The sequence below is a fragment of the Lingula anatina genome, chromosome 4 (genome assembly GCF_051362555.1).
Source record: "Lingula anatina isolate TDL-2025a chromosome 4, LinAna3.0, whole genome shotgun sequence".
Classification (NCBI taxonomy): Eukaryota; Metazoa; Brachiopoda; class Lingulata; order Lingulida; family Lingulidae; genus Lingula; species Lingula anatina.
The window spans coordinates 10,324,192-10,346,460 of NC_141770.1; the positions used below are offsets into that span (position 1 = coordinate 10,324,192).

Genomic DNA, 22,269 nt, shown 5'->3' on the forward strand with positions numbered 1-22,269 from the left:
AAAAGGACTCACAATGGATTTTAATAGTTTCAAAGAAGACGCTGAAGCCTGGATAAGGTTAAACGATGGATATGAACTCACACAGACGGACGAAAAAGACGAACGTTTATACTTTAAAGTAAAATCTGTAACATTCTACTTGACGTGCCCAGGAAGAGAAAAGAAAAATTGGGTAAGCATTTTTATAAAGCAGAAAATGTATTTATTTTAGTCTTCCTTCAGTTTATTTGGTTCAACGTAGGCTCCTGAAAGAGCCACGCAGCATCCATTATTCTTACAGTGCCAGTTTTGGTCACTAGTTACTTGCTATCGGGTGTATAATATTGCTTCACATGACATAGGTAGTTGTACTTTCGTTTTCAATATTTGCATGTTAAATTCACCCTTATATGCTGCACCAGACAAGAAACCTACCCTCTATATAAAAAAATGCTCAATCAAAACGAAGCAGATATGTGCTGAAAGAATTCTGCTATGTGATTTGGGATTAGAATCCTGTAAATGTTAATTTTACACTACAAAGTGTATTTTTTTTATCTAGATGGAAGACTCAGAGATGTCTGGTTGTTTATGACACGTACTCAACTACATAGAGACAGACTTTAGAACAGAAAATAAAGCTTTTTATCACAATAATTCATGTCACCAACATAATTAGTATCACAGTGGGTTTGGGGATAAGATCCACCCCTTCAATATTGTCCAAGAATATAAACAAGCAAGATTGACTTATTAGGTACTTTCACACAGTCAGGAGGTTCCTGGTTAAGAGCTGGGACCTTCAGACAGCTAGGTCAGCTTTCTGTGTGGCCAAGTCCAGTTACAGAAAATGTATACAGCATATAAACTGTACAGAAAGCTATCTAATTTCAAGGTGGAACAGGACCCAACATGGCAATCATGTATGTAACTATAAGAAGATAGATACTAGTTAGAAATAGCATGCTAACACCTGTCTGGCTAGTAGTCAGCTGTCTGCCCTGATACAGGCTTTAGGTAAGGTGAAGCTGACCAACTCACCTTTCAAAACAAGAACAGTCGGTTGTTATTTTATCATAAAATGTTATGAATAAGCCCATCTTTTTATAAGTATGAAATATAACATTTGTGTTAAATTTTGATTTATGTATGAAAACTGGCACTGCAACATTGTATATCTGTAATAAAGGCTATGGGTAATGATTGAATACAAATTTATATTGATACATTCCAAAGCTCTTCAAGAGGAATACAAACCGAAGGGGAGTGCTACCATAGTTGTTGAGATGATATACAAACAATGTCTAAAATTATGTATCTTAAATAATCATCACCACTAGCTGTGTATATTATTCATCAAAACACGATTTTTAACTTCGGTTTTTGGCCATTTTATGCATGTGCACCTTTTACTACTAATACTATCAGGGCTACCTTACCAGAACAAGCCAGTGTAGCTGTAATATCATTTGATGTTGTCTTACTGCAAGGTCTCCATATATTTAACGTCACATTTACCTCTGTTGATATGATATTGTCCTCTCTATTATAATCTTACTTTTATTTGTGCAAGTTTTGTGTTGTTCTCCCTTATTTTTATCTCTCTTCTGTCTTAAAAGTATGTCTTCGAACTGACTAGAAAAAGCTCTTTCCAAAAGCAGCATCCAGACTTTATTTAGGAGTATGTTTGCCAACTATAGCATGCTAGAATTGTTGTGCAGCAATCTAAATCTCTAGATAACATCCAAAAAATGCTTTTTGCATTATATACCCTGAACTCGTATACAATTTCTTTAAAGGCATATTTTTAACTTACCCTCATTTTAACTTTATCTTTATAAATATTTTATATATACATTCAGTATATGTTTTATATATTGCAAAGAGCACAAGAAACCATATGGTTCCCATGATATTATATAGTGTCTAAAGCTACATGTATATTTGCACAGTTAGAGTGCTAGTAGTTCAACAGAAGTTTTCTTTTATGGAAGTCAGTTTGCAAGAAAAGACAGCCTCAGGGAAAGTAGAACTTGTTCATATTGAGGTGCAATATATCTTGTAAAGTTGAAATGTAACTATAAATTTGAAATGTTATTTTTTTGTTAAATTTCAGTTTATATGGAGTGATCAAGAAGATACTATTCAAATGCTGGGAGAGGTCACAGATTATCTGTCTGGATGCAAACAGCATACTGTGGAGGAAGTTTTGAATTACACAAAGAAGAAACTGCAGCCAGTAAGTTCACTATAATTTCAATCAGCACAATTTTGGGAGTACCATGCTTGAAAACATGCGGATGCCTCAAAAAATCACTCCCGTTTTCTAAACATTTCATAACTATTAAACAGTGTTGTTCAGGTGTTAATCTCCCTTGTAGAGATGTTATGTGCCATAATTTGAGGCTGGAAGCATTTCAAATGTAATTTGTCCCATATGCACTTTTAAATTATCAATAGCGTGTGTAATTTTATTCCTGGTGCAGTGGTTTGTGCAGTCTTGTATTATTAAAATTGTGAAAAATCATTTATTGCCTCTTTTCAGTCGGTTGGGGGTGCAGATGATGATAATATGGAAGATGAAGACGAGTATGAAGAAGATATCGATGACAATTATTACGAAGATGATGACATTGATGCCTGTCAAGGAGAAGCAAGTGCAGCAAACAAAGTCACATTAAGGTGCATGATGTATATTTTATTAATTAATTAATTAATTTTTTTTTTTTTGGGGGGGGGGGGTGAAGTAATTTGAGGTCTGCATTGCAATCTGTTTTTCTTTGTTAGTGAATATGTTTGAGGGGTTGAACATAGTTTCAAAAATCCATTCAAAATCCAGTCTAGCTGCCCTTGCCTAGTGTTATACTCTTTTAGCTGTCACTGAGATCATTTAATGGCTTCTAACTGTTCCCAATATTGGACCCGATTGAACGAATTGACATTGTTGACATATGTGAAAATAGAGCAGTTTGACTTGTGATTATTGTCAGGGACCCCTAAATGTCTTAATGCAGTTTTAGAACTTCCGTAAGAGTGTAGGCAGAATCTTGTTCATGAAGTTTATTGTCATTGTTTGATCAAACTGGCTTCGATAAAACAATGACAATAAACTTCATGAACAAGATTCTGCATACACTCTTACGGAAGTTCTAAAACTGCATTAAGACATTTAGGGGTCCCGGAAAAGGAGGAATGTGTCAGGGACCCCTAAATGTCTTAATGCAGTTTTAGAACTTCCGTAAGAGTGTAGGCAGAATCTTGTTCATGAAGTTTATTGTCATTGTTTTATCGAAGCCAGTTTGATCAGTCACTGCTTAGAAAGGTGTGGAGGTGGCCAAGTGACCTCTAATTTAATTAAGTTTTATTCAGACGGTCGAGGAGCGACCGGTAATTTGATTTAACCATGTTACTTGTATACCTGTATATAAGCCAGGTGGGGAACGTTATTCGAGAGAACTGATGTTAGACTTCAATGAGACACGACGATTGTAATACTTGTTACACATCAGAATTAAATATTTATTGATAGTTAGAAACTTTACACGGGACTTGAGTTCGTTCTCTCACGCGTTTACTTGCGTATATTCAAACCTCGAACTTTGGACGAATTGAACTGCAATCGTAATCGATCGGCGGCGGCTACCATTGCGTCGAGTTAATATCAAATCGGGCCGATACCCGACATTATGCAAAATGCATTGTGAGCCAGTACTTCACTTAGTACAACCATCACAAGTTTACAACTGCTAGTAATTTATAACTGCTCCATGAAAGTTTCAAAACCATTATCACTTTATTAGGTGCATTTTATATACTCAACTTTCATGTTAAGATATTCCATTTAAATTTGGTGATTTAAATTCTATCCAGTGATCTTTATGCTATCTTTATTTGATTTAGTGATGAAGAAGATGAATTAGACAGACAATTTATGGGCCAGGGAAATCCAGTAGCAGTACACAGGCTAGTCAAAGGTATGGGATAATGATATACAGTACATGTATCTTATCAATGGGCAAAAATTACCAGACTTTCAGGTGCATAATTTAAAGGGATAACAACTCTTCGTATGAGATCTATATTTCACAATAAATAGAAATATAATATATTCTATATAATATAATATATTCTATTCTACCACAAAAAACAGCCGTTATAGCAATTAATCTTAAATCTGTGCATGCCATTGGGTCATGTGACCTCCATAGATGGCTATACTCTGTACTTATCTCTTAAGAGATTATTACAAAAAAAAACAAACTTTTGAGAAAAAATCAGGGACTAACTTTGAATGTAGAAATGGATTCATTAACCATTGTTAAGTATGGGAAAATTGCTGTTTACCCCAGGAAAATTCATTTTTTTTGCCAATATGAACAGTTAATAATCACAAACTTGTATCTCTATATGACACCTGTGTTTCTTTGACTACATAGAATAGAACTAGAGAGGACCCTGCATTTGAATTTTTTGCAACCAATACCATGCAATAGCAGTGTTCCAGTTTTAAGAAATTATGACCTAAGAAATGCAGTATATGTACAATTCAGAACTTCTCCCCTGTTGAATAGGTATAGAAATTACTGTAATACTTTCTGCCAAAATTAGAAGAAAGAAATTATCGAGTTTATCTAAAGTTTTAATTACTTTTTATCCGAAAATGATGAAGGATAAGTTTGGTTGAAGCTAAGATCTAATAAACAGAAAGATTGGACAGCGGCATTTTCCCTTTGACCAGACGTTCGTACGGGTAAACATTGCTCTATTGTTCCCCTTAAGTTGTTTTGATAGCCGGGCTTAATTTTAATCCCCATTGTACCAAACCCGTGTTTAGCGAATAGCGTGATTTCTCGTGCATTCTCGCAGACGCCACATCGTCGTCAAGTAGATCCGCCATATTGGATAAGCAATGGCACACGTGGAGTTTTTTTATTAAAAAGTTCTAAAGATGTACAGTTTGTTTACATTTCGTAGTTGTCTTAATACTTTATATTCAGAGGAGGCAATACCCAATAGCGCACTACCTGTAACAACAGCTGCCATTTTATAGAAATTGACTCAACGTGGAGATATAGCCGGAAACGTGACGAGATCATCAACGTAACAGATAGTGATATTCGATGCCGTTTTGGACAATAAGGTCATGCTAATCACTGGGAGAAACTGAATGGTGAAGCTACACCAAAACAGAAACTTGATCTATTATGCATGTTTGTAAAACATTGTCACTATTAGCGGTCATTCTTTTAGAGCATAATCAATTCAAATTCACCAGAATATTCGTAGCAAATCAGTGAAACAAAAAGGACTGAAAAAAAATCCTTTAAGTAAAATAGTTTTTAATTTCACTTTCACAAACACTAATTTGGGTACCTACTTCATAATGATAGTGAAAGGTAAGACATATCTTTATACTGACAATCAAATAAAAGTAAACTCGTTTTTTCATATTTATAAAGAACACATGCAATATAGTTTCCTTGCGACTGCATAATCATGCACATATATTTAAACTGCAAAATCTGTTTTGAAACATATGTCTTTTGAACATCTTCCACAGAATGTATTGGAAGAATAATATGTGTAACAATTTTGTTTGCCATCTCACTAAAAATGACTAAATAAAAGATGATTGCTAAAAATTATCAATATTTCATCAGATTTAGCATTTAAAACTGATCATTCATTTCTGGCTGATATAGTAACATAATACAAGTCATATTCTGTTCATAAGCATTTTATTATTGATTTAATAAGGCACAGATATTGAAATGCAAATAAAAATGTTAACACCTTTAGATACCACTGACTGTTACACAATCACAACAGATAGGTAATTTATTTAGGAGTACTAGTTTCACATGACAAAGAATTATAGCATTTTCCCCCTATTTTGACTTGTTTCAACATTAATATCTCATTCAATAAAAATTATGCTCGTGATGATAATATTTATCTATTGTTAAGAGCACTACTGACTAATTCCAACCTAGACTTGACAGTAAACTAAACTTCAGAGTTTACAGAAGGGAGACAATTTATAGTGATATATTTGTTTTTCATGAAGAACAACATATGGCTAGTTTCAAGGTGGTCCATTTGCTGAAATATCAATGTGCCTGTCAGGTTCTTGAGTAGCACCGAATTACTTGACAGAGATACGTCGTCATCAGAACCACTTCCATTGCAACATATATCTGAAAAAAATATTATCACACAGTTAAAAAGATGCTGACGTGTTAATTGCTCATGTTATGTTAAAGTCCACTGTATGGACAACACTGACCTAGCTTTTCGTGCACTTGTAAAACTATCGAGCAAAAATTAAATATTTAATTTCGGGCAGCTTACCATTTTGCTTATTTAATACATCTGTGTGTCTTTTTGATTGTTTACAATCACTTTGCAAACTTGACAGTGGTGCATCTAAATCATCTGCAACACTTGCATTATGACATTCACCCAAAATAATAAAATAATATTTTACTGTTAAAAAGGTTCTGACATGTGCTAGTCTCTTATTATTTGTCATTTGTATAATTCCACTCAATCCACTGTGGTGATTGCACCTGCCTTTTTGTATCCGATACTGGTAATAATGTTGTTGGTACAGTGGAAATCCGATACTTGTAATAATGTTGTCGGAACAGTGGAAATATCTTACTGAGCATGACACACAAGGGATAGATTGATAGTGCCCATGTATGTAAGACATTTTACTTTCAACTCCATAAACTAAAAAGTTCTAGTTATAGACCAGAAAGCTTACCTTTTGATTTTGCTGCCAGATTTTGCTCTTTATTTTTTCTCCTGCGGGCCTTGACCCATTTTAATGGCATCTGAAAACAAAACAAAACAAAAAAAATAATAATAATAAGGATGTGAGGCACATTTTCACGCAATCTCCTCATTACTTAGGTATAAATCCTGGATAAAAATATCACCAGTTGTAGTCCCCGCCATCTTGTTTTATTGTCATCTTTACCGATAAATATTTCTAAGAAAAAAAACTAAATTTGAGCTAAGTTTGACCCTACGACCTTCCACTACTTTTTTAGATGAACACAGGTTAACTGCCAATGCATAGTACAGATCTAATTTCGTGTTCGGCTGTGCATTTGAAGCCCATCGATAACAAAAGTCGCCGCCATCTTGTTTTATTGTCATCTTTACCGTTAAATATTCCTAAGAAAAAAAGCTTAAGTTTAGCTAAGTTTGACCCTACGACCTTCTACTACTTTTTTAGATGAACACAGTTTAACTGCCAATGCATAGTACAGATCTAATTTCGTGTTTGGCTGTGCATTTGAAGCCCATCGATAACAAAAGTCGCCGCCATCTTGTGTTATTGTCATTTTTACCGTTAAATATTCCTAAGAAAAAAAGCTAAATTTTAGCTAAGTTTGACCCTACGACCTTCCACTACTTTTTTAGATGGACACAGTTAAACTGGCAACGCATTGTATAGATCCACTTTCGTGTTCGGCTGTGCATTTTAACCCCGGCGATTATGATCAGCACCGCCATTTTGCTTTATTGCCCGAAGTATTGTTTAAATTTTCATAGAAAACGAAGCTACTATAAATTAAATTATCAACCAATAAAACGACAGTGTTATTCAGTCATCAGTAATATAAAAACCAACGTACATAAAGTTAAACTCCCCGTGTTAGACCTTAGGTAACAAAGCATTCAAACTCGCTTGTTTGTCGCCATATTGCTAATTTGAATGCAACAACGGATTGAAGGCAAATTTTCACGATAATATCTGCTCCAAAATATTGCATATTTTACACACAAGTGAACCCTGTTAGTTTTCCCTTCTGCACATACATTCTCAGAGAAACTACAAGACTAAAAGAGGTAATTTACCTACCTTGAAATCGCCCACATGCAACAGAGCTCTACCTGCGCAAGATCACAACGCGACTGACTACTTCCGCCGTACGAACGTCTTTCCACAGTTAATCGGATTACCCTTTGAAGAATCACCGAGTGTCCAATCTTTCTGTTTATTAGATCTTAGGTTGAAGTCAGAATTTTGGTTTAATTGAGTGAATTAAGATTTTTAATATTCAGTGGTTAAAATCTTTGGATAAAGAGAGGTGTTTGAATTTTTAAGTCTCGTCTGTCACTGAGGGATGTACAGTGGTCGGAATAATTTTGTTTTCGTTGTACACCGGTGTAACAACGTTCGAAATGTTTTAATCCCTATCTTGTGAATAGAAGGGGGCGGACAAACAATGGAGGGCCGTATAAATCCCTTCAAAATTCGAACGCACAAACACAATAGCTTAGGTGGAATAACACAATACTTAATACGAGTGAACCCCATGACGCCGGTTTCTGGGGCCCAGCGCGAGCGTGACAATCCGCTGTAACTAGGTGTAATTAACAGCAGGATACATCAGCCAGAAGGTCCCTATTGTTTGTTGCGGCGATAGGATTATAGCTTGAAGAGGCTAAACCCATGCTAAGGCGTGCCACGCGAAGCGAACTGTCCTTTCGTTCACTAGTTTGGCACGCGCAGCTGGTTTTCAGTGTTGCTAACAAACTGCTAGTTAAATTTGTTATCAGTTATTTCATCCTATATGAAATTTCCGCAGTCAAAAATTGAACTAATTATTGTTTGTTTGGTTGAAATGCATGAGCGTCAGCATCAATCTGTCTCAAAAAATTCCTATTGCATTAATTTATAAATGTATAATGTATTTATGTACTTACGTTTTAATTTGAAATATCTGCATTCAAGCGTTCAAGTATTTATAAAACATGAATGATAATGAAAGAGGAATAAGGAAATAACATATTACTTATATTATGCTTATATTATAATATTGAAATTAAATGAGGTGCATTGACATAGGCGCAATGACAATCCAACTACAACGTGCAACAGGGGGAAGTCTGGCTCTTTGATCATACAATATACGAAAGTACGGTCAATTAAAAGTGTAAATCATCAGTTAAAGAGGAGGGGGTCTTACTATAGCTCGCTATCTATTGTTAAACCCGACTGTTTTTATCTCTCGAACAAGCTTAAAGCATGCCTATATAATTACTGTGTCTCCGGCTGCCGTTCAGAAACACCATGTCGAACATATTTTGCTACAGTGAGAAACATGGTACAGTACTAGCGACTTGTTTTAGATCACTCAAGAAAGGATGCATACGTGCGACACCAGAGGAAAACAATCAAGTATGCATCTGATCCATTAATAGTAGCCGGCATTTAATCCATCGAACATATTTATATTTGTTCTTTTAAAACCAGTCTAAGGTTAACGCCAAATCAAAGCAAGCCTTGCAGACTGGTTTTGTTTAAACTGTCGTGCATCAAGTAAAGCTAAGTAAAGCCTGTTTCTACTTCACAGTGTTCATCCCAGCCATAAAACTGCATGAAGGATAACAAGACTCCGTAGACATGTGCTTCAGGTTTCCAGGAGTCCCGTGTAACACAATAATATCGAAGGCCTGAGAGTAATACATATATGAGGCCGTGTATGAAAGATTTAACAAATTAGAAATTCAAGAATTTAAACATGCTAGGTTCATGCACATCACTTAATAAGTCATTTCACAAAAATTGCATCTAAGGCCACACTTTTTTAATTTTATGGATGACATCCTGCGCGCGCACGGATTTTCGCCCGTTCTCCAAAAAAAAAAAAAAAAAAAAAAAAACCCTCCCAGCCCCCAACGAAGTCGGTTGTCGCAAACGTCGTTATTGAATTTGCAAGGAAATGAGCTTTCTGCGCATGCGTATTTTCGCCACGTGGAAATGCGGCCACTTTGCTATCAAATTCATCTCTAGGATTACTTTCAAATTACACAACAATAAAAGTCATAAAGAGAACGGGCGCCATCGTTTTGGATTGGTGTGCCATTGATATTGGGCATGGAGATATCACCTTTTTACAATTGTGCGAAAGGCTGGCGGCGGCTGAAACATTTCTGTGACATTCTGTACAAAGCAGCACATTAATACCAGGTTTTCTGTAGCGAAAAAAGGGTCGACAAGGGCGTCGAGGTATTTGGTAGGCTGAAGGTCGGACAGGCCACCTGACAGTAAGGCTGCTTTGTTCAGTTGAAGTAGACAAAATGGCATCGTCCGAAATGACCTTTAATAGATTTGGTAGTATTAAGCATATCTTTGCATCATTTTTTAAACATTTCTGTGAAGTGTTCAAAATGCTTTAATATTCTGAGAATACAAATAAAGACACTGTTTGATTGATATTTGTTTTATTGAGTGCTATACCAACTGAATGCATGAAATAACCTTAAATAGATTTGGTAATATGAAGTATATCTATTCATGACTTTTTTACATTTCTACGAAGTATTCACAATGCTTTAATATTTTGAGAGCATGGATAAAGACATATTGTTAGTTTGATACGTGTTTCTGTGGTTAAATTTGCGTTTCCAGCTGTGTACTGACAGCATTCCTTTACTTAAGCAGTATTTTTTTTTTTGGACTGTTTTTATTTTTTTCGCCCTCTCGCACCGATTTTGGGGTACCCAGAGGATGTCATCCATAAAAATAAAAAAGTGTGGCCTAATTGTTTAGATTAACCTTTACTTTTATCGATCTCATCCCATTGTCTTAACCACCTAAAAGAAATATAGAGTACATGAGGAAAAGTAACACGTTTACATGCAGGCGAAGGAGTTATACTTCAATATTAATCGCGAACAATATCAACAGCGACTAAAGACCGTTGCCTGTCTTTCACACTTTTACACAAACACACGAAGGTTTAATAAAGGGAGTCGCGGCGCGATATCTATCTCTTTCATTCGAACAAGCAAAGGGCTGACCCGAAGTAAGCTTTCTATACTAATGTCCTTTTTATTGTATATTGTAATTACTCTACTTGCTCGCCTCCATTGTCTTGTAAAAGTGACAAAGAATGTGTTGTATTCACACACGAGTTGAAAGAACTTTGCATAACTCCTTTGCCTTAAGTTGCATAATGTCTTTCTCAGGGTTATAATCAGTGTGAAGAGGGTGTCTTGCCTCATTTAAAAAGGGTGCTGTTCTTCATAGTGGTTGTTGCTTAACTTATGCTAATCTTTATCTTTTATGTACCAATATGGTTTTAATAAATCGCCAAAATTATGAATTTCATGAACATTGTGTATCAAACGTTTTGATACGATTTAAATAAATGGACGAGGAGGATTACGGTATTAGGTTCTATTTACCTCTGGCTTTAACTTCGCCCTGCTATATAAATGAACAAATGTTGCAGATCGTAACAAAAAACTTTCTTATAGAGTTTTATGACATATATGATTTACACATTTGATAGTGAAACACTCCTCGACTTTAACGAATCACCTGACGTAAACTGTCTTCCCGCGCTCCCCGTTTCTTTTAATTTTGAAATGAATTGCTTTTAAGGCAAAGAAGTCCATTAAACCCTTTAGTCTCAATATCATTGTACAGCATGTTGTTATCGATATTTAAAAAAGTTAATTTTTGTACTCCGCTTTCATCGAGGATACCTCAAGTTAAGGTTACAATTACGTCGCTCGCCTATGCTACTGGAATATATATTTAAGGACAAATTAAGCTTTGTAAAGTCCCTATTGTCACACACCATAGATACTTTATTTTGTCTTGAATGAAAAAATAGCCTCAAATTTCATTACTTGAACCAAGATCTGTACTATAGCTACCAAGACGTACCGGTACATGCATCAAGTTGGGTCTGCTGGGGGAGGGGGCATTTAAATGATAAACGAGGAAGTCTACCTGCAAAAGCAGCAGCAGTGGTTTAAATAATCGCTATCTAGACTCCTTTTTCTTTGACAGCAACATAAAAAGTGTTTAGGGAGAAAGTCACACAAAGACCCGACGTTGTTTTGTCTTCAGCATTTCCTCTTCCTTGTTATCTGCAATTACTATCGTCAATTAATGAAATCGAGAAAACAATTAAGTGACGGCACATTGAATATAGTCACTAGGTGCATTTCGCTGAGTGTTTACAAGATCTAGCGACACATTTTATCGCCACGCGTTCTAGTTTGATTAGTTTAGAAAATTAAACAGTTACTCTGGCGGCTCTCCGTCATTGCTATGAATCTGACATCGAATTTAGTCCAAAATATTAGTAAATTCAGAATTATTAGCTAAAACGTAAATTGCCCTAATTTGTCATATAATCAAAAATGCCGGTGATCCACGCGGAGGGTACGCTTTCCTGAAGGTAGCGGCGACGAATAGTGAACCTTTATTAGTTACGAAAAGCCCCCTTTCAACAGGCGCGTTTTATTAATTACTTCATGTCACAAAGTTAATTTATACAGGCAAAACTTTATTCAAGGAAATTGTTTCACGAAATGAACGAGAGTTAAATATAAGTCGGCACAAATATAATAAGGCATACAACAATGAGTCATGTCATGGATCATGTTATGGGCCATGTCGGATTGTAATGGCATATCTTGATGCAAAACAGTCTATCGTTTCTTCCACCACGAGTCCCTTTATTTAATGTAATGTATTACTCATTACCCGTTTCATTTGACACTCTCTCTTTTTATCTCCCTTCCCCTTTCTCTTGTTAGAAGGAGGGCAAATAATTAAGCACTCAAAATCTGCACCACCAATCTTCAGAAAAACATAAGTCAACGAACCAGTGGGCTGATCCACAACATCCGACACAGCAGAATGAATCAAATAACAGCTAGCACAAATTTATATGCAGTTACGGTAGCTATAGTGTCACTACATACATAATCAGCTGCACGCGCGAAGCTGTTGAACAAAAGGATAGTTCGCTACGGGAGACCGTTTGTTTACATAAGTACTCTAAGGGGGCGTGGCTACCCAGGCGACCAGGGGATTAGGCTAGTTACTATATGCCGTCAACAATCGTTTAGCGACCCTATCATTATACACTCTCTCTATTGTATTTTCCACCGCATTAATCGCAGTGTAATCTTCAAATGGTCCACGGGGTAAATGTACACATTCTAAATCCTAGTACGGTAGGTAGGAAAGTTTAATGCTGTAGTAACATTAAGACCCCATTTCCAGAGATTAGATCGATCTACTTTAGATCGACCTAACTCCCTGGGGGTTCACGCTAAATAGCTGTCAGCCAAGCGGACACGAAAGTGAATTACCCCCTTACAGCTTGTAGTAGGCTGGACGGACATTTAAGCCGGATTATCTGACAGTAATCAAGTGAGACTCCCCGCGGGGATAGATTGATCTAAAAGCTCTGGGAATACAGCCTAAGATGTCCAGCTCAATATCTGCTTTTGTTTTACTTGATATAGATAAGATAACAACTTTTGAATATCTTAAAAGCTGCAGTAAATGTATGTTTATTGCAATGTTTTTTTTCCTCATAATTCTCAAACACAGACTTTTATATGTTTTATTTTCAGATCTGAAAAATATGAAAGATGCAAATGGAAAGTTTGGTGTGGTAGGAGAACCAAGAGGGGACAATTTATTCATTTGGGTGCAGTAATTCTCTTTAAATTTAAATAAACTAAATCAGGAAAAAAAACGCTTCCAGAAAAAAAATTTGCTAGATAGTAAAACTTGTAATAGCTGACTTAGAAGTTTTAAAGAAAGTGGTTTATGTCAGAAAGTATGTTTGTGTGATTGAAATCAAATGAAAATTCAGTTTTATGCAGTTTGCAAATGTTTGTCTTGGCAGTGCCAAAAAATCTTGTTCATCGTCTGAATTAGCTTTTTTATATCTGTTGCCTCTGACATTACCAGTAAGTTGGGATATTTTTGCTTTAGGACGTGAAACTTACAGATTTCCCTAAGGATACAAGACTTGGAAAGGATTTAGAAAACTTTGCAAAACAGTACAATAGAGAGGTGAGTTGACATGTTGGAGCAATATTCGTAATGTTAAGTAGGTGCTAAGATCAGCAGCTTAACTTGCCCAAGGAAACATCACACTAGAAGTAAAATAAGCTCTACTATAATAGCTCTGTTCACCAGGGTAAAATGAGGTAAATCTGCCATCCTTTGTTGTTAAATGTAAGAATAGACAAATTAGTACAGAAATATGGATTTCCATAATAAACAAATATTTCTTGATGAGAGGTCCTTTAAACAGAAATGTCTGTTAAGTTGCAGCTAACCTTTTGCCACGAGGAGGTAGAAACTATATATCATATACTTTGGGATTGTAATATTGTACAAAACTTCTTATGCCAAGTAGAAGCATGGTTAATTTCTTGTAATATATATTTAAATTTCAGTAATATACAGTTTATTTTAATTGACATTAATGAACGTAATGTATCCAATATAATCATGACTATACACATTAAGTTTTTCATATACAAAACAAAATGTCAGAAAGACGCACTGTTACTCACAAAACTTCAACTTTATTTAGAAAATATATACAAAATCTATAAGCAAAAATACATTGTATCTCAAGACTTAGATAAATTCAATGTTATATGGCAGAAATGGAGGGGTATATATGGATTTGTGTAGTTGCATGTATACAAATTATTGACTATAATTGTCTTATTCGTTAAATCCTTGTGGACTTTGGTATTGTAATGAATATTGTGTGCTTGTAAAAATTTATGTACTTGCTTTTTTTCTATTGCAATAAAAAAAAAAAAAAAGTTGCAGCTAACCTGATGCTAGAGGTGTTATGTTGTAATAGTGGCTTATTAATTCCAGCCTGTAGTATATTTAGAAATGAAGTTCCCCCAGGAGTTTCCCATGCATCCACCCTTTGTTAGAGTAACAAGACCAAGATTTAAATTTCTTACAGGTAAGCAGTCAGGTGTAGGTTGATCTGTTAACTTAAATAATTAACCCCCCCCCCCTCCTCCTTTTCCAAATAACAATAATGATATTTTATTTTACTGAAAATAAAGAAGGTTTAACTATATATGTTCATGTCCATATTGTCCTGGAAACTCTTTAGAAAAGAAAGCAATCCTGACAGCTTTGGGAATTCAAGCAGCTTTGTTTACTTAAAACCTGCTTTTCTTAGCAGCAGTTACATAATGCAATAATGAGGGGACAAGTGTTCTTCTCAATTCTAGGTCACGTAACAATAGGAGGAAGTATATGTATGGAGTTGTTAACAAAGTCAGGTTGGAGACCAACAAATGACATTGAGGTACACTTAACACATTCACATTCAATTTCTTTTGAGAAAAGAAATTTAACACTGGGAACAAAACTGAATGAAAGTTATGCATACTTTTTTGTTGTATGTAATGTAAATCTACATAGAATTTTTGTTATCACAATTGCATAATTTCTAAGCAGCAATAATATTTATTTTAAGTCTTAAATCCAATTATATCAGCAGCTTTTACAATATGAATGTAGAAGATAAAAGCAATGGTAAAGATTTTTGTGGCAATCAAAGAAAATTGCTAGCATTCAAGAGACTTTGTGTTCCATCTTTATGGCATATTCAAGCATTATTGATAAATTTGAATGTTTGGCAGGTAGCATTATATCTAATGTGATGGCCATTAAAGAGAATTTATCTATGAAAGGCATTGAAAATCTCTCTCCCCAATAGACATAAAAACTAAAATGTCTTTTGCTGAAGTAAACTTATCAGTCCTTTGCCATTCTGCTCCAGGGTATTTTAGTGCAGATCCGCACAGAGATTATGAGTGATGGTAACACTCGTCTTGATGCCAGACCTGACAATGCCTACACAGAGGAAGAAGCAAAGTTTGCATTCCAAAGAATGGTACAAAAGTATGGTTGGCAGTAATGCTCATTTTTTCAGTGGACTTGGACCCTTCACGCAGATCTGTATCTTTCTGTTGAACTGAAGCTTCTGTCATGTATTTGAATAGCAAAGGGTATTACTAAACCCAGGGTGTCCAGCTTGAGGTCAAGCAATGAGCTTTAGGTTGGGCTATAATTGTTTTTAAGTCAGGGTTACACTTGTTGTGAAAGAGGCACTTGTATTAAGACAATGAAAGTGACTGTGTTTAAATAGTCTGTACTGTTTGTACCTGTGGGATGTTACTTTAAGAGATAACAACTCTTCATTTTGGTGAAAAAGTGCCATAAAACCAATTTTCCTAGGGTAAACAAAGATGTTTCCCACACTTACCAAAGGCAAAAAAATACATTCCAACATTCAAGTTAGTGGATTTTTTTTTCTTACGAGATAATTACAGAGGATATCCATCTACGAAGGTCCATGTGATCTGATGGCAAGCACAGATTTCAGAATAATTGTGATGACTGCCATTTTGGTGGTAAAATGGAATTTATCATACTTCTGTGTTGTTTACAATGCATTAAATATTTATTGTGGAATTTTGGATCTCATATGAAGAGTTGTTATCCCTTTAAACAAGTATTGGGAGTCAGCTGCTTCATTTGTACACATAAAGCATATATAGAAGGCCTGCTATGGACTCGCCAATGGACTCGTGAAAGGTTCAAGAACATCTCTGTGGGACCCATTCATGCACTGTTGTTAAATTAATCTGATCAAAGGAAAAACGAATCTTTGCAGATAACTAGTAAATAGTCTGTTTACTTTTGGTAAAAGATGAAAGAATTTGCTTACATGCAATGCATGTATTATGACTTGTTAAGATTATGAATGTCTCACCAGGAATCTTATGGATTCACCAGGATGCATTACGTCAGACTTGTGAAAACTCGAAACATTTCATTGGGACTTGTTATGACACTGTTTTTAGGTCACTAACTTAAGGCGATCTTGACACCTTGCTTAAGAGAAGTTTCTTCTGACTTATATTAGGGCTGATGCACAGAAAAGACAAAGACCTGGTGTAACTGTCAGTCATGTTGTGCATGTGAGGTACACCATGACAGGGTCCTTTATTCTGGATATTTGTTGTGGTATAAAGCTTGTGGCAAAATTCATATGGTTAAAACTACCCGTCTTGCATTGAAATTACTGTATACTAATAAGTTGCTCAAATGAATTAAGGAATATTTGTGTTCAGGAAATGACAATGTTTAAACTTCGTACATTGTGGCATATGTGTTAGTAGATTGGGGTCTGGAAGTTTTTACTAAAACCGCCCTTACACTGGACAGCATCCTTTGTGCTACCATGAAACTGGCATTGCTGTGGTCCTAGAAAGGAGGTACAAACATTGCTTTAGTTGCAGAATGAATGCTCAATGATTGGCCAGTTGTGGGAATGTAATTTTTTTTTTTTTTTTTTTACTCTCAAACGGGCCACACTACGGGACGCAGAAAGGACGCCGTCCAGCCTAAGCATTTTTTTTTTTTTTTTTTTTTTTTTCCATTTAATAAAAACGGCAGCCTTGGTGACTGAAGGAGTAGGATTCTATGAACCATTCTATAGTGCACATGCTGCTATAAGGGTAGACATACATTTATGTTAAGTTTCTTACCTTGAAAACCTTCCCAAAGATCTTTGTATATTTGGTAGTGATGTCAACAGTTGAATCCATAATGTTAATCAAACTCCTCTATTCATTTTATTTTGACCTAAAAATCCTGAATATGTGAACATGTGTAACAGCATTATTAATATAATTATTTCTTAGAATTTCTTATATACATTTATATATTTGAGAACTACCGGTAAATTTAAATGAAAGTGATTTAAACTTATTGTGGTTGTATGTAATAGATAGCATACCCTTTTTAATTTTTGTTCATTTTAATGTATCATTTTTTTTTCTTCTTAATATTAAATTTTAGGTGCAAAAATTCAACAATTCATGTAAAGCAAGAAGATAAAAATAATGCACATATGTCTCTGTAAATTGTTGAATTAATCATAACGGGTCACCAGAAAAGAAATTTAAGAAGCACTAACAATGTAGTTTTAGTTAAATTGTTATTGGCTTTATAAGTTCAATATAGAATATTTTTGATATTTGAAGGACTTCTGTGTTCTTAATTTTCTGGAAGTTAACGTGAATCATTATTACAACATTTTAAATATTAAGGAAATATGTGCAGTAGCATAAAGAAATTAGGAAATTTAGACAAAATTGCACAGATAAGTCCCCTGTATCTGTGTAAATTAATACAAGGAAAATGTTTCCAAGAAGCAAAACAGAATATTACCTGAACTTAGAAAGTAGAAAGTTTGCAAAAATGGTAGTGATGACAGCTACTGTATAATGGTCATACCATTTAGATTTTCTTGCCATTTCAAATTATGAGAAAACTGAAATAAAAAAGTTCAAAATAAATTCATTTACCCTCTCAATTGTACTCATCCGTCCCTTGATTTTGTTTGTCTCATTTGAGACCGCTTTCCAACAGAATTTGTCGTATTATCCGTTTCCATTCTGCTCGCATCATAGAGATTCCTGCTTGCCGAAAAAAGTCATCAGGCGCGTCTTATAATCAACATAAACTTTACTTTTTCATGCCTGGTGCCCACTTATTCTTTTTGCATTTCGTGCTCTTATCCAGGAAAAGTGATTTGTTATTGGGGAAATTGTTTCTATGGACAAGTGCCGAAGTTACTCAAACGTGCTTTTGGGATAGCAAATTTCAAACACTTTTTTATCGTAAACTTTTACAATGTCGTAAAATCAAACATGAAACAAATTTGTCGTTTTGAATGAAAATTATCAATTTATAGTCATTACCTGCTATTATAAAGTAGTACTGTACTAGTGTATTGGATATTGAATGAAGAGACCACATTAGCATATAAGCATCGTAAGAGGTAAGTTTGGCGTGTCTTATAGCATTGAGATTCAAATTGAACGGTATAAAGTGAACGAATTCATGACAGCAAATAGAAAGCAGAAAAAAATGGGCATTGACATATATTGCTGCAACATGGCAAAAAAAGTCGGCCAGTTAGTCTGCGGATCAACTGTTTCTGCACAGGCCCTTGGGTCTCACTGGCGGACCAAGAGGTTTGACAAGGGGTGAGGTGTCTTAGCTTCTCTCGGCAAACACAGTAGCTGACGAGGACAAGTTAACTTTAGTTTGTAGGGCATATGGGATGGACAGATCGCTTATGCCTGCATAGTTTCGCTGCTAATACTGATTTCAGGGAGGGACGTGTTGAAATGGGTACCTCCGAAGCTATGTGGGAGGGGTACGTGATCCAAAAATTCCCCCTGGGACAGCCACTGCGTCTATACGAGTTTCACTTCCTTGTGCACCTGCGCTTGGTCGCGTCTGGATGTCCTTGAGTTTATGTTGAATGAGGATTAGGTCTACCACTGTGAAACGTGAGCCTTCCCTCCAACATCTCCCATTACATATCTACATATTGGAGACAATTACGAAAAAAGGATTTTCATGGTTTATAGGTAAGCTGATAAAGCAGAAACTAAACTTATCACCAACTAGATACATACAGATGTGGAACAGAACGCAGTGTAAGACTCTCATCATTAGTTAAAAACAAATCTTTTTTGTTATTGAGTCCAAAGTATCATGTCATTCTAGGGACAAATACGATCCGGTTTTGTAAAAGACTAATTTTTGACCATGCAGAAGTAGAAATTTGTAATTCATAATATTGCCATAACAAGGGACTTCCATTTGGCAGACGGCCATTACATATACGAGTTTATAGGTAATTTTGAAGATATTGAGTAACGCATTACAAACTGTAGCGCCCATCCTTTAACGATTGGAAAATGGTCGTGTAATTTTTTCCAATTTATTAATGTCGGAACAAATAAACTTGATGAGCAGTTCAAATGCTTGACGACTGATTATTATCAACATTAGTGAATTATATTCATTTTTTCTACGATTAAGACCAGAAAAATCCAGATCACTCCTGTTTTGATCAACAATATCAATGTCTGATACGGGATTAATCAATTAATTAATTAATCAAGCGAATATGAATAATATGCCTTTCTTTCATCTCTGCAATTTCGACGTCAGTGACTGCATAAAAGCAGCCAGCGCGTAGGCCTACGCTATCTGGAGAGAAACAACTTCAGAGAGTGGTTACAGTTGGCGAAGATCAAAGCGAGTTCGACGACAGGTATCCGTGTTTTCACTGGCTTTTCCGATCAGAATGAAGTGGGCAATTATGACCTTAGTGTTTTGTCTCCTGGTAGTAAGCTCTACCCAAGCTCTGAGCATATACATGGGAAATTCGGTAACTATCATAACAAAATCACTTGTGGTAGCATGGCTGTAAGTGCAGTTAACATCTGTACAACTCTCTCTCTCTCTCTCTCTCTCTCTCTCTCTCTCTCTTTCAATCTTTATCCATTCACAGTGTCAAAGTGTGGTTTTGTCAAGGAGATAGACTTAAATGTATGTCGACTCTCCATTACTCCCTCTCTCTCTTTCTTACTCTCTCTCTCTCTCTCTCTCTCTCTCTCTCTCTCTCTCTCTCTGATGATATTTATTTAAACATAGACTAGTATATGTTTTGGTTTCTTTTATTAGCCATTCAAGTTGTGTAAAGATGTTATTTTCTGCTTTTCTGTTCTGGTTGCTTATAGATTTTAAAATATGCGTGCGTTAAACCTAGATGCGTAAAAATTGTTCATAAAGTTATGGCCTTTCCTTTTATTTATTTTATTATGCAGTGTCAACGTTATTGCAATAATCAGGCGTCATCATGCAGTGACCGCTGTAGCGGATCGTTCAGGAGAACTTGTGTCAACCGGTGCTGGAGCAGAAGCGTTTTATGCCTCAACAATTGTCCCAGAGGGTAGGGCCTTGTCAAAATGACGTCACATCCCCCGCTGTCGAACCCTGATGATCCGAATGTTGCCATTTCTAAGCAATTATTCATTTATTTGTTTATAATTAATCAATTGATTTTTAATTGCATTGTAGCATGACAGGCGTCGTTTGCGAAAACTGGGCGTTTTGTTGCCTATAATGAGCTTGTAATAAACGTAGCGAAGATGATATTGTGAAGTTGTTTATTATTACTTTGATCTTTGATAATAGATATACCTCTACCATTACTAACGATGTTTTGCCATTATTTCATTTATTTAATTATTCAGCATCCTTACTAAACATACGTTTACACAATTCTTCAAACATTCAGTTTTAGCACATTTAATGCAGCATAACGGACCAGTTTTGGTTTAACATCTCGTAATTTTACTTTTTTTGAATGACGGCGGTACACGCGGCATCGCGATATGCTAATGCTGTTCTTTGTTGTTATATTAATTTAGTTTTACAGTTCTTTGTAGCACCAATGAGTTGTGTGCAATCTGTTTTTATATCTAGGGAGGGCTGGCGGTGCTGTCCCGTGCGGGATCTGAAATAATTTTATTTCCAGCAGCACCATCGTATACATCGTATATTTCATTCGTTAGTGCAATACGCTCTATAGTATGACGTACCGAGCCTAATTTTTTATTCGGTTTAGGTTATGATATTGACCTTTATACGTAATACAGTTGATTATCGGGTTTAACACCATTTTATTATAGTTCATTTTTGGGTTAAATCATTCCGTCTTGCATGGAAGTGAACTTGCTTCGGATTTGGCAGTGCTTCAATAGCTAGGTTTCTCAGCTTCTTGCCTTTCTTGGTGGAAGTGTTATTCTCTGTAAACCTACTTGTGTCATCCAAGTTTCTGCCCCGTCTCATTGCTCCAGGAAATGGATCACAATAAAGCCATCACAGAGAATAAAATTGGAGTCATTTGACTCTTTGGTCAGAGTCCAGCACCCCTTCGCCCTAATGGAGTTAATTTCACTCCTACATAAGGGTCAAATTACCCCCTACCAGAGTCTTTAAACTCTTATCAGAGTCTATCACCCCCTGGCTCTCATGGAGTCAATCTGACTCTAAAATCAGAGTCAGGCGGCGTGGAGAGAACAATTTTCATCATCCATTGTCAGTATAAACATTTCTTTATTGGCCATAGTTGGTTTTATGCATGAACAAGTGGTTGTCTGTGTGTTTCTGCATACAGAACTCGTGCACTTGCCCGGGCTTTCAGTTGCCCACACCCTTTATGTGATACGTTGGTATACAGGTTAGCAGGTTTTGTTTCTAGGTTGTAGGTTTGACCCGCCAATGCATGTCACTTGGGAGGTATGCTCACTCATTGGTGTGTGTGTGTGTGTGTCATGATGTTTATTACCAGATTTACAAACTGTTTGTTATTGCTATGCTGACACCATGTGCGACCGGATGGCCTTGTGGTTAGAGTGCCCACCTCCGTGTGTTCGAACCCTACCGGCGACATACCGGGCTTTAATAAAAGGAACCTGCTGTCACCCCGCTCGGCACTGTTGTTGCTGTTTTTTCTCATAATGAGCCAAGGAGTCAAAAATTCCTTAATATGGGGTCATGGTGACTCTTATGTAGAGATAAATCAA

General features: G+C 35.9%; 1 protein-coding gene and 1 long non-coding RNA gene across 3 annotated transcripts; one reads left to right on the forward strand and one right to left on the reverse strand.

Annotated features, from left to right (window-relative positions):
* The first annotated feature begins 5 nt into the window (after positions 1-5).
* On the forward strand, positions 6-20,833 carry LOC106181933 (ubiquitin-conjugating enzyme E2 25). Of its 2 annotated transcripts, XM_087011802.1 has the most exons (10): positions 6-172; positions 2,096-2,218; positions 2,525-2,661; positions 3,880-3,953; positions 13,387-13,463; positions 13,754-13,834; positions 14,663-14,756; positions 15,034-15,110; positions 15,588-20,066; positions 20,506-20,833. In XM_087011802.1, exons 1-9 carry the CDS (start codon positions 14-16, stop codon positions 15,723-15,725), a joined length of 960 nt encoding a protein of 319 aa, XP_086867928.1. In that variant the 5' UTR covers positions 6-13; the 3' UTR covers positions 15,726-20,066; positions 20,506-20,833. The 2 variants fall into 2 exon arrangements, with proteins under 2 accessions (XP_086867928.1, XP_086867929.1); XM_087011803.1 differs by lacking the exons at positions 14,663-14,756; positions 15,034-15,110.
* On the reverse strand, positions 6,127-8,010 carry LOC147762266 (uncharacterized). The gene is made up of 3 exons (XR_015334042.1): positions 7,856-8,010; positions 6,749-6,818; positions 6,127-6,176 (listed from the first exon to the last, which is right to left on the reverse strand). It is a non-coding gene; the product is annotated as an uncharacterized LOC147762266 (long non-coding RNA).
* Positions 20,834-22,269: the final 1,436 nt, after the last annotated feature.

Coding starts and splice junctions, on each gene's coding strand:
- LOC106181933 (XM_087011802.1), top strand. CDS start 14: ATGGATTTTAATAGTTTCAAAGAAGACGCTGAAGCCTGGATAAGGTTA. Junction 13,464..13,753: donor GGGACAATTTATTCATTTGG/GTGCAGTAATTC, acceptor TTTTTGCTTTAG/GACGTGAAACTTACAGATTT. Junction 14,757..15,033: donor AAGATTTAAATTTCTTACAG/GTAAGCAGTCAG, acceptor TCTCAATTCTAG/GTCACGTAACAATAGGAGGA.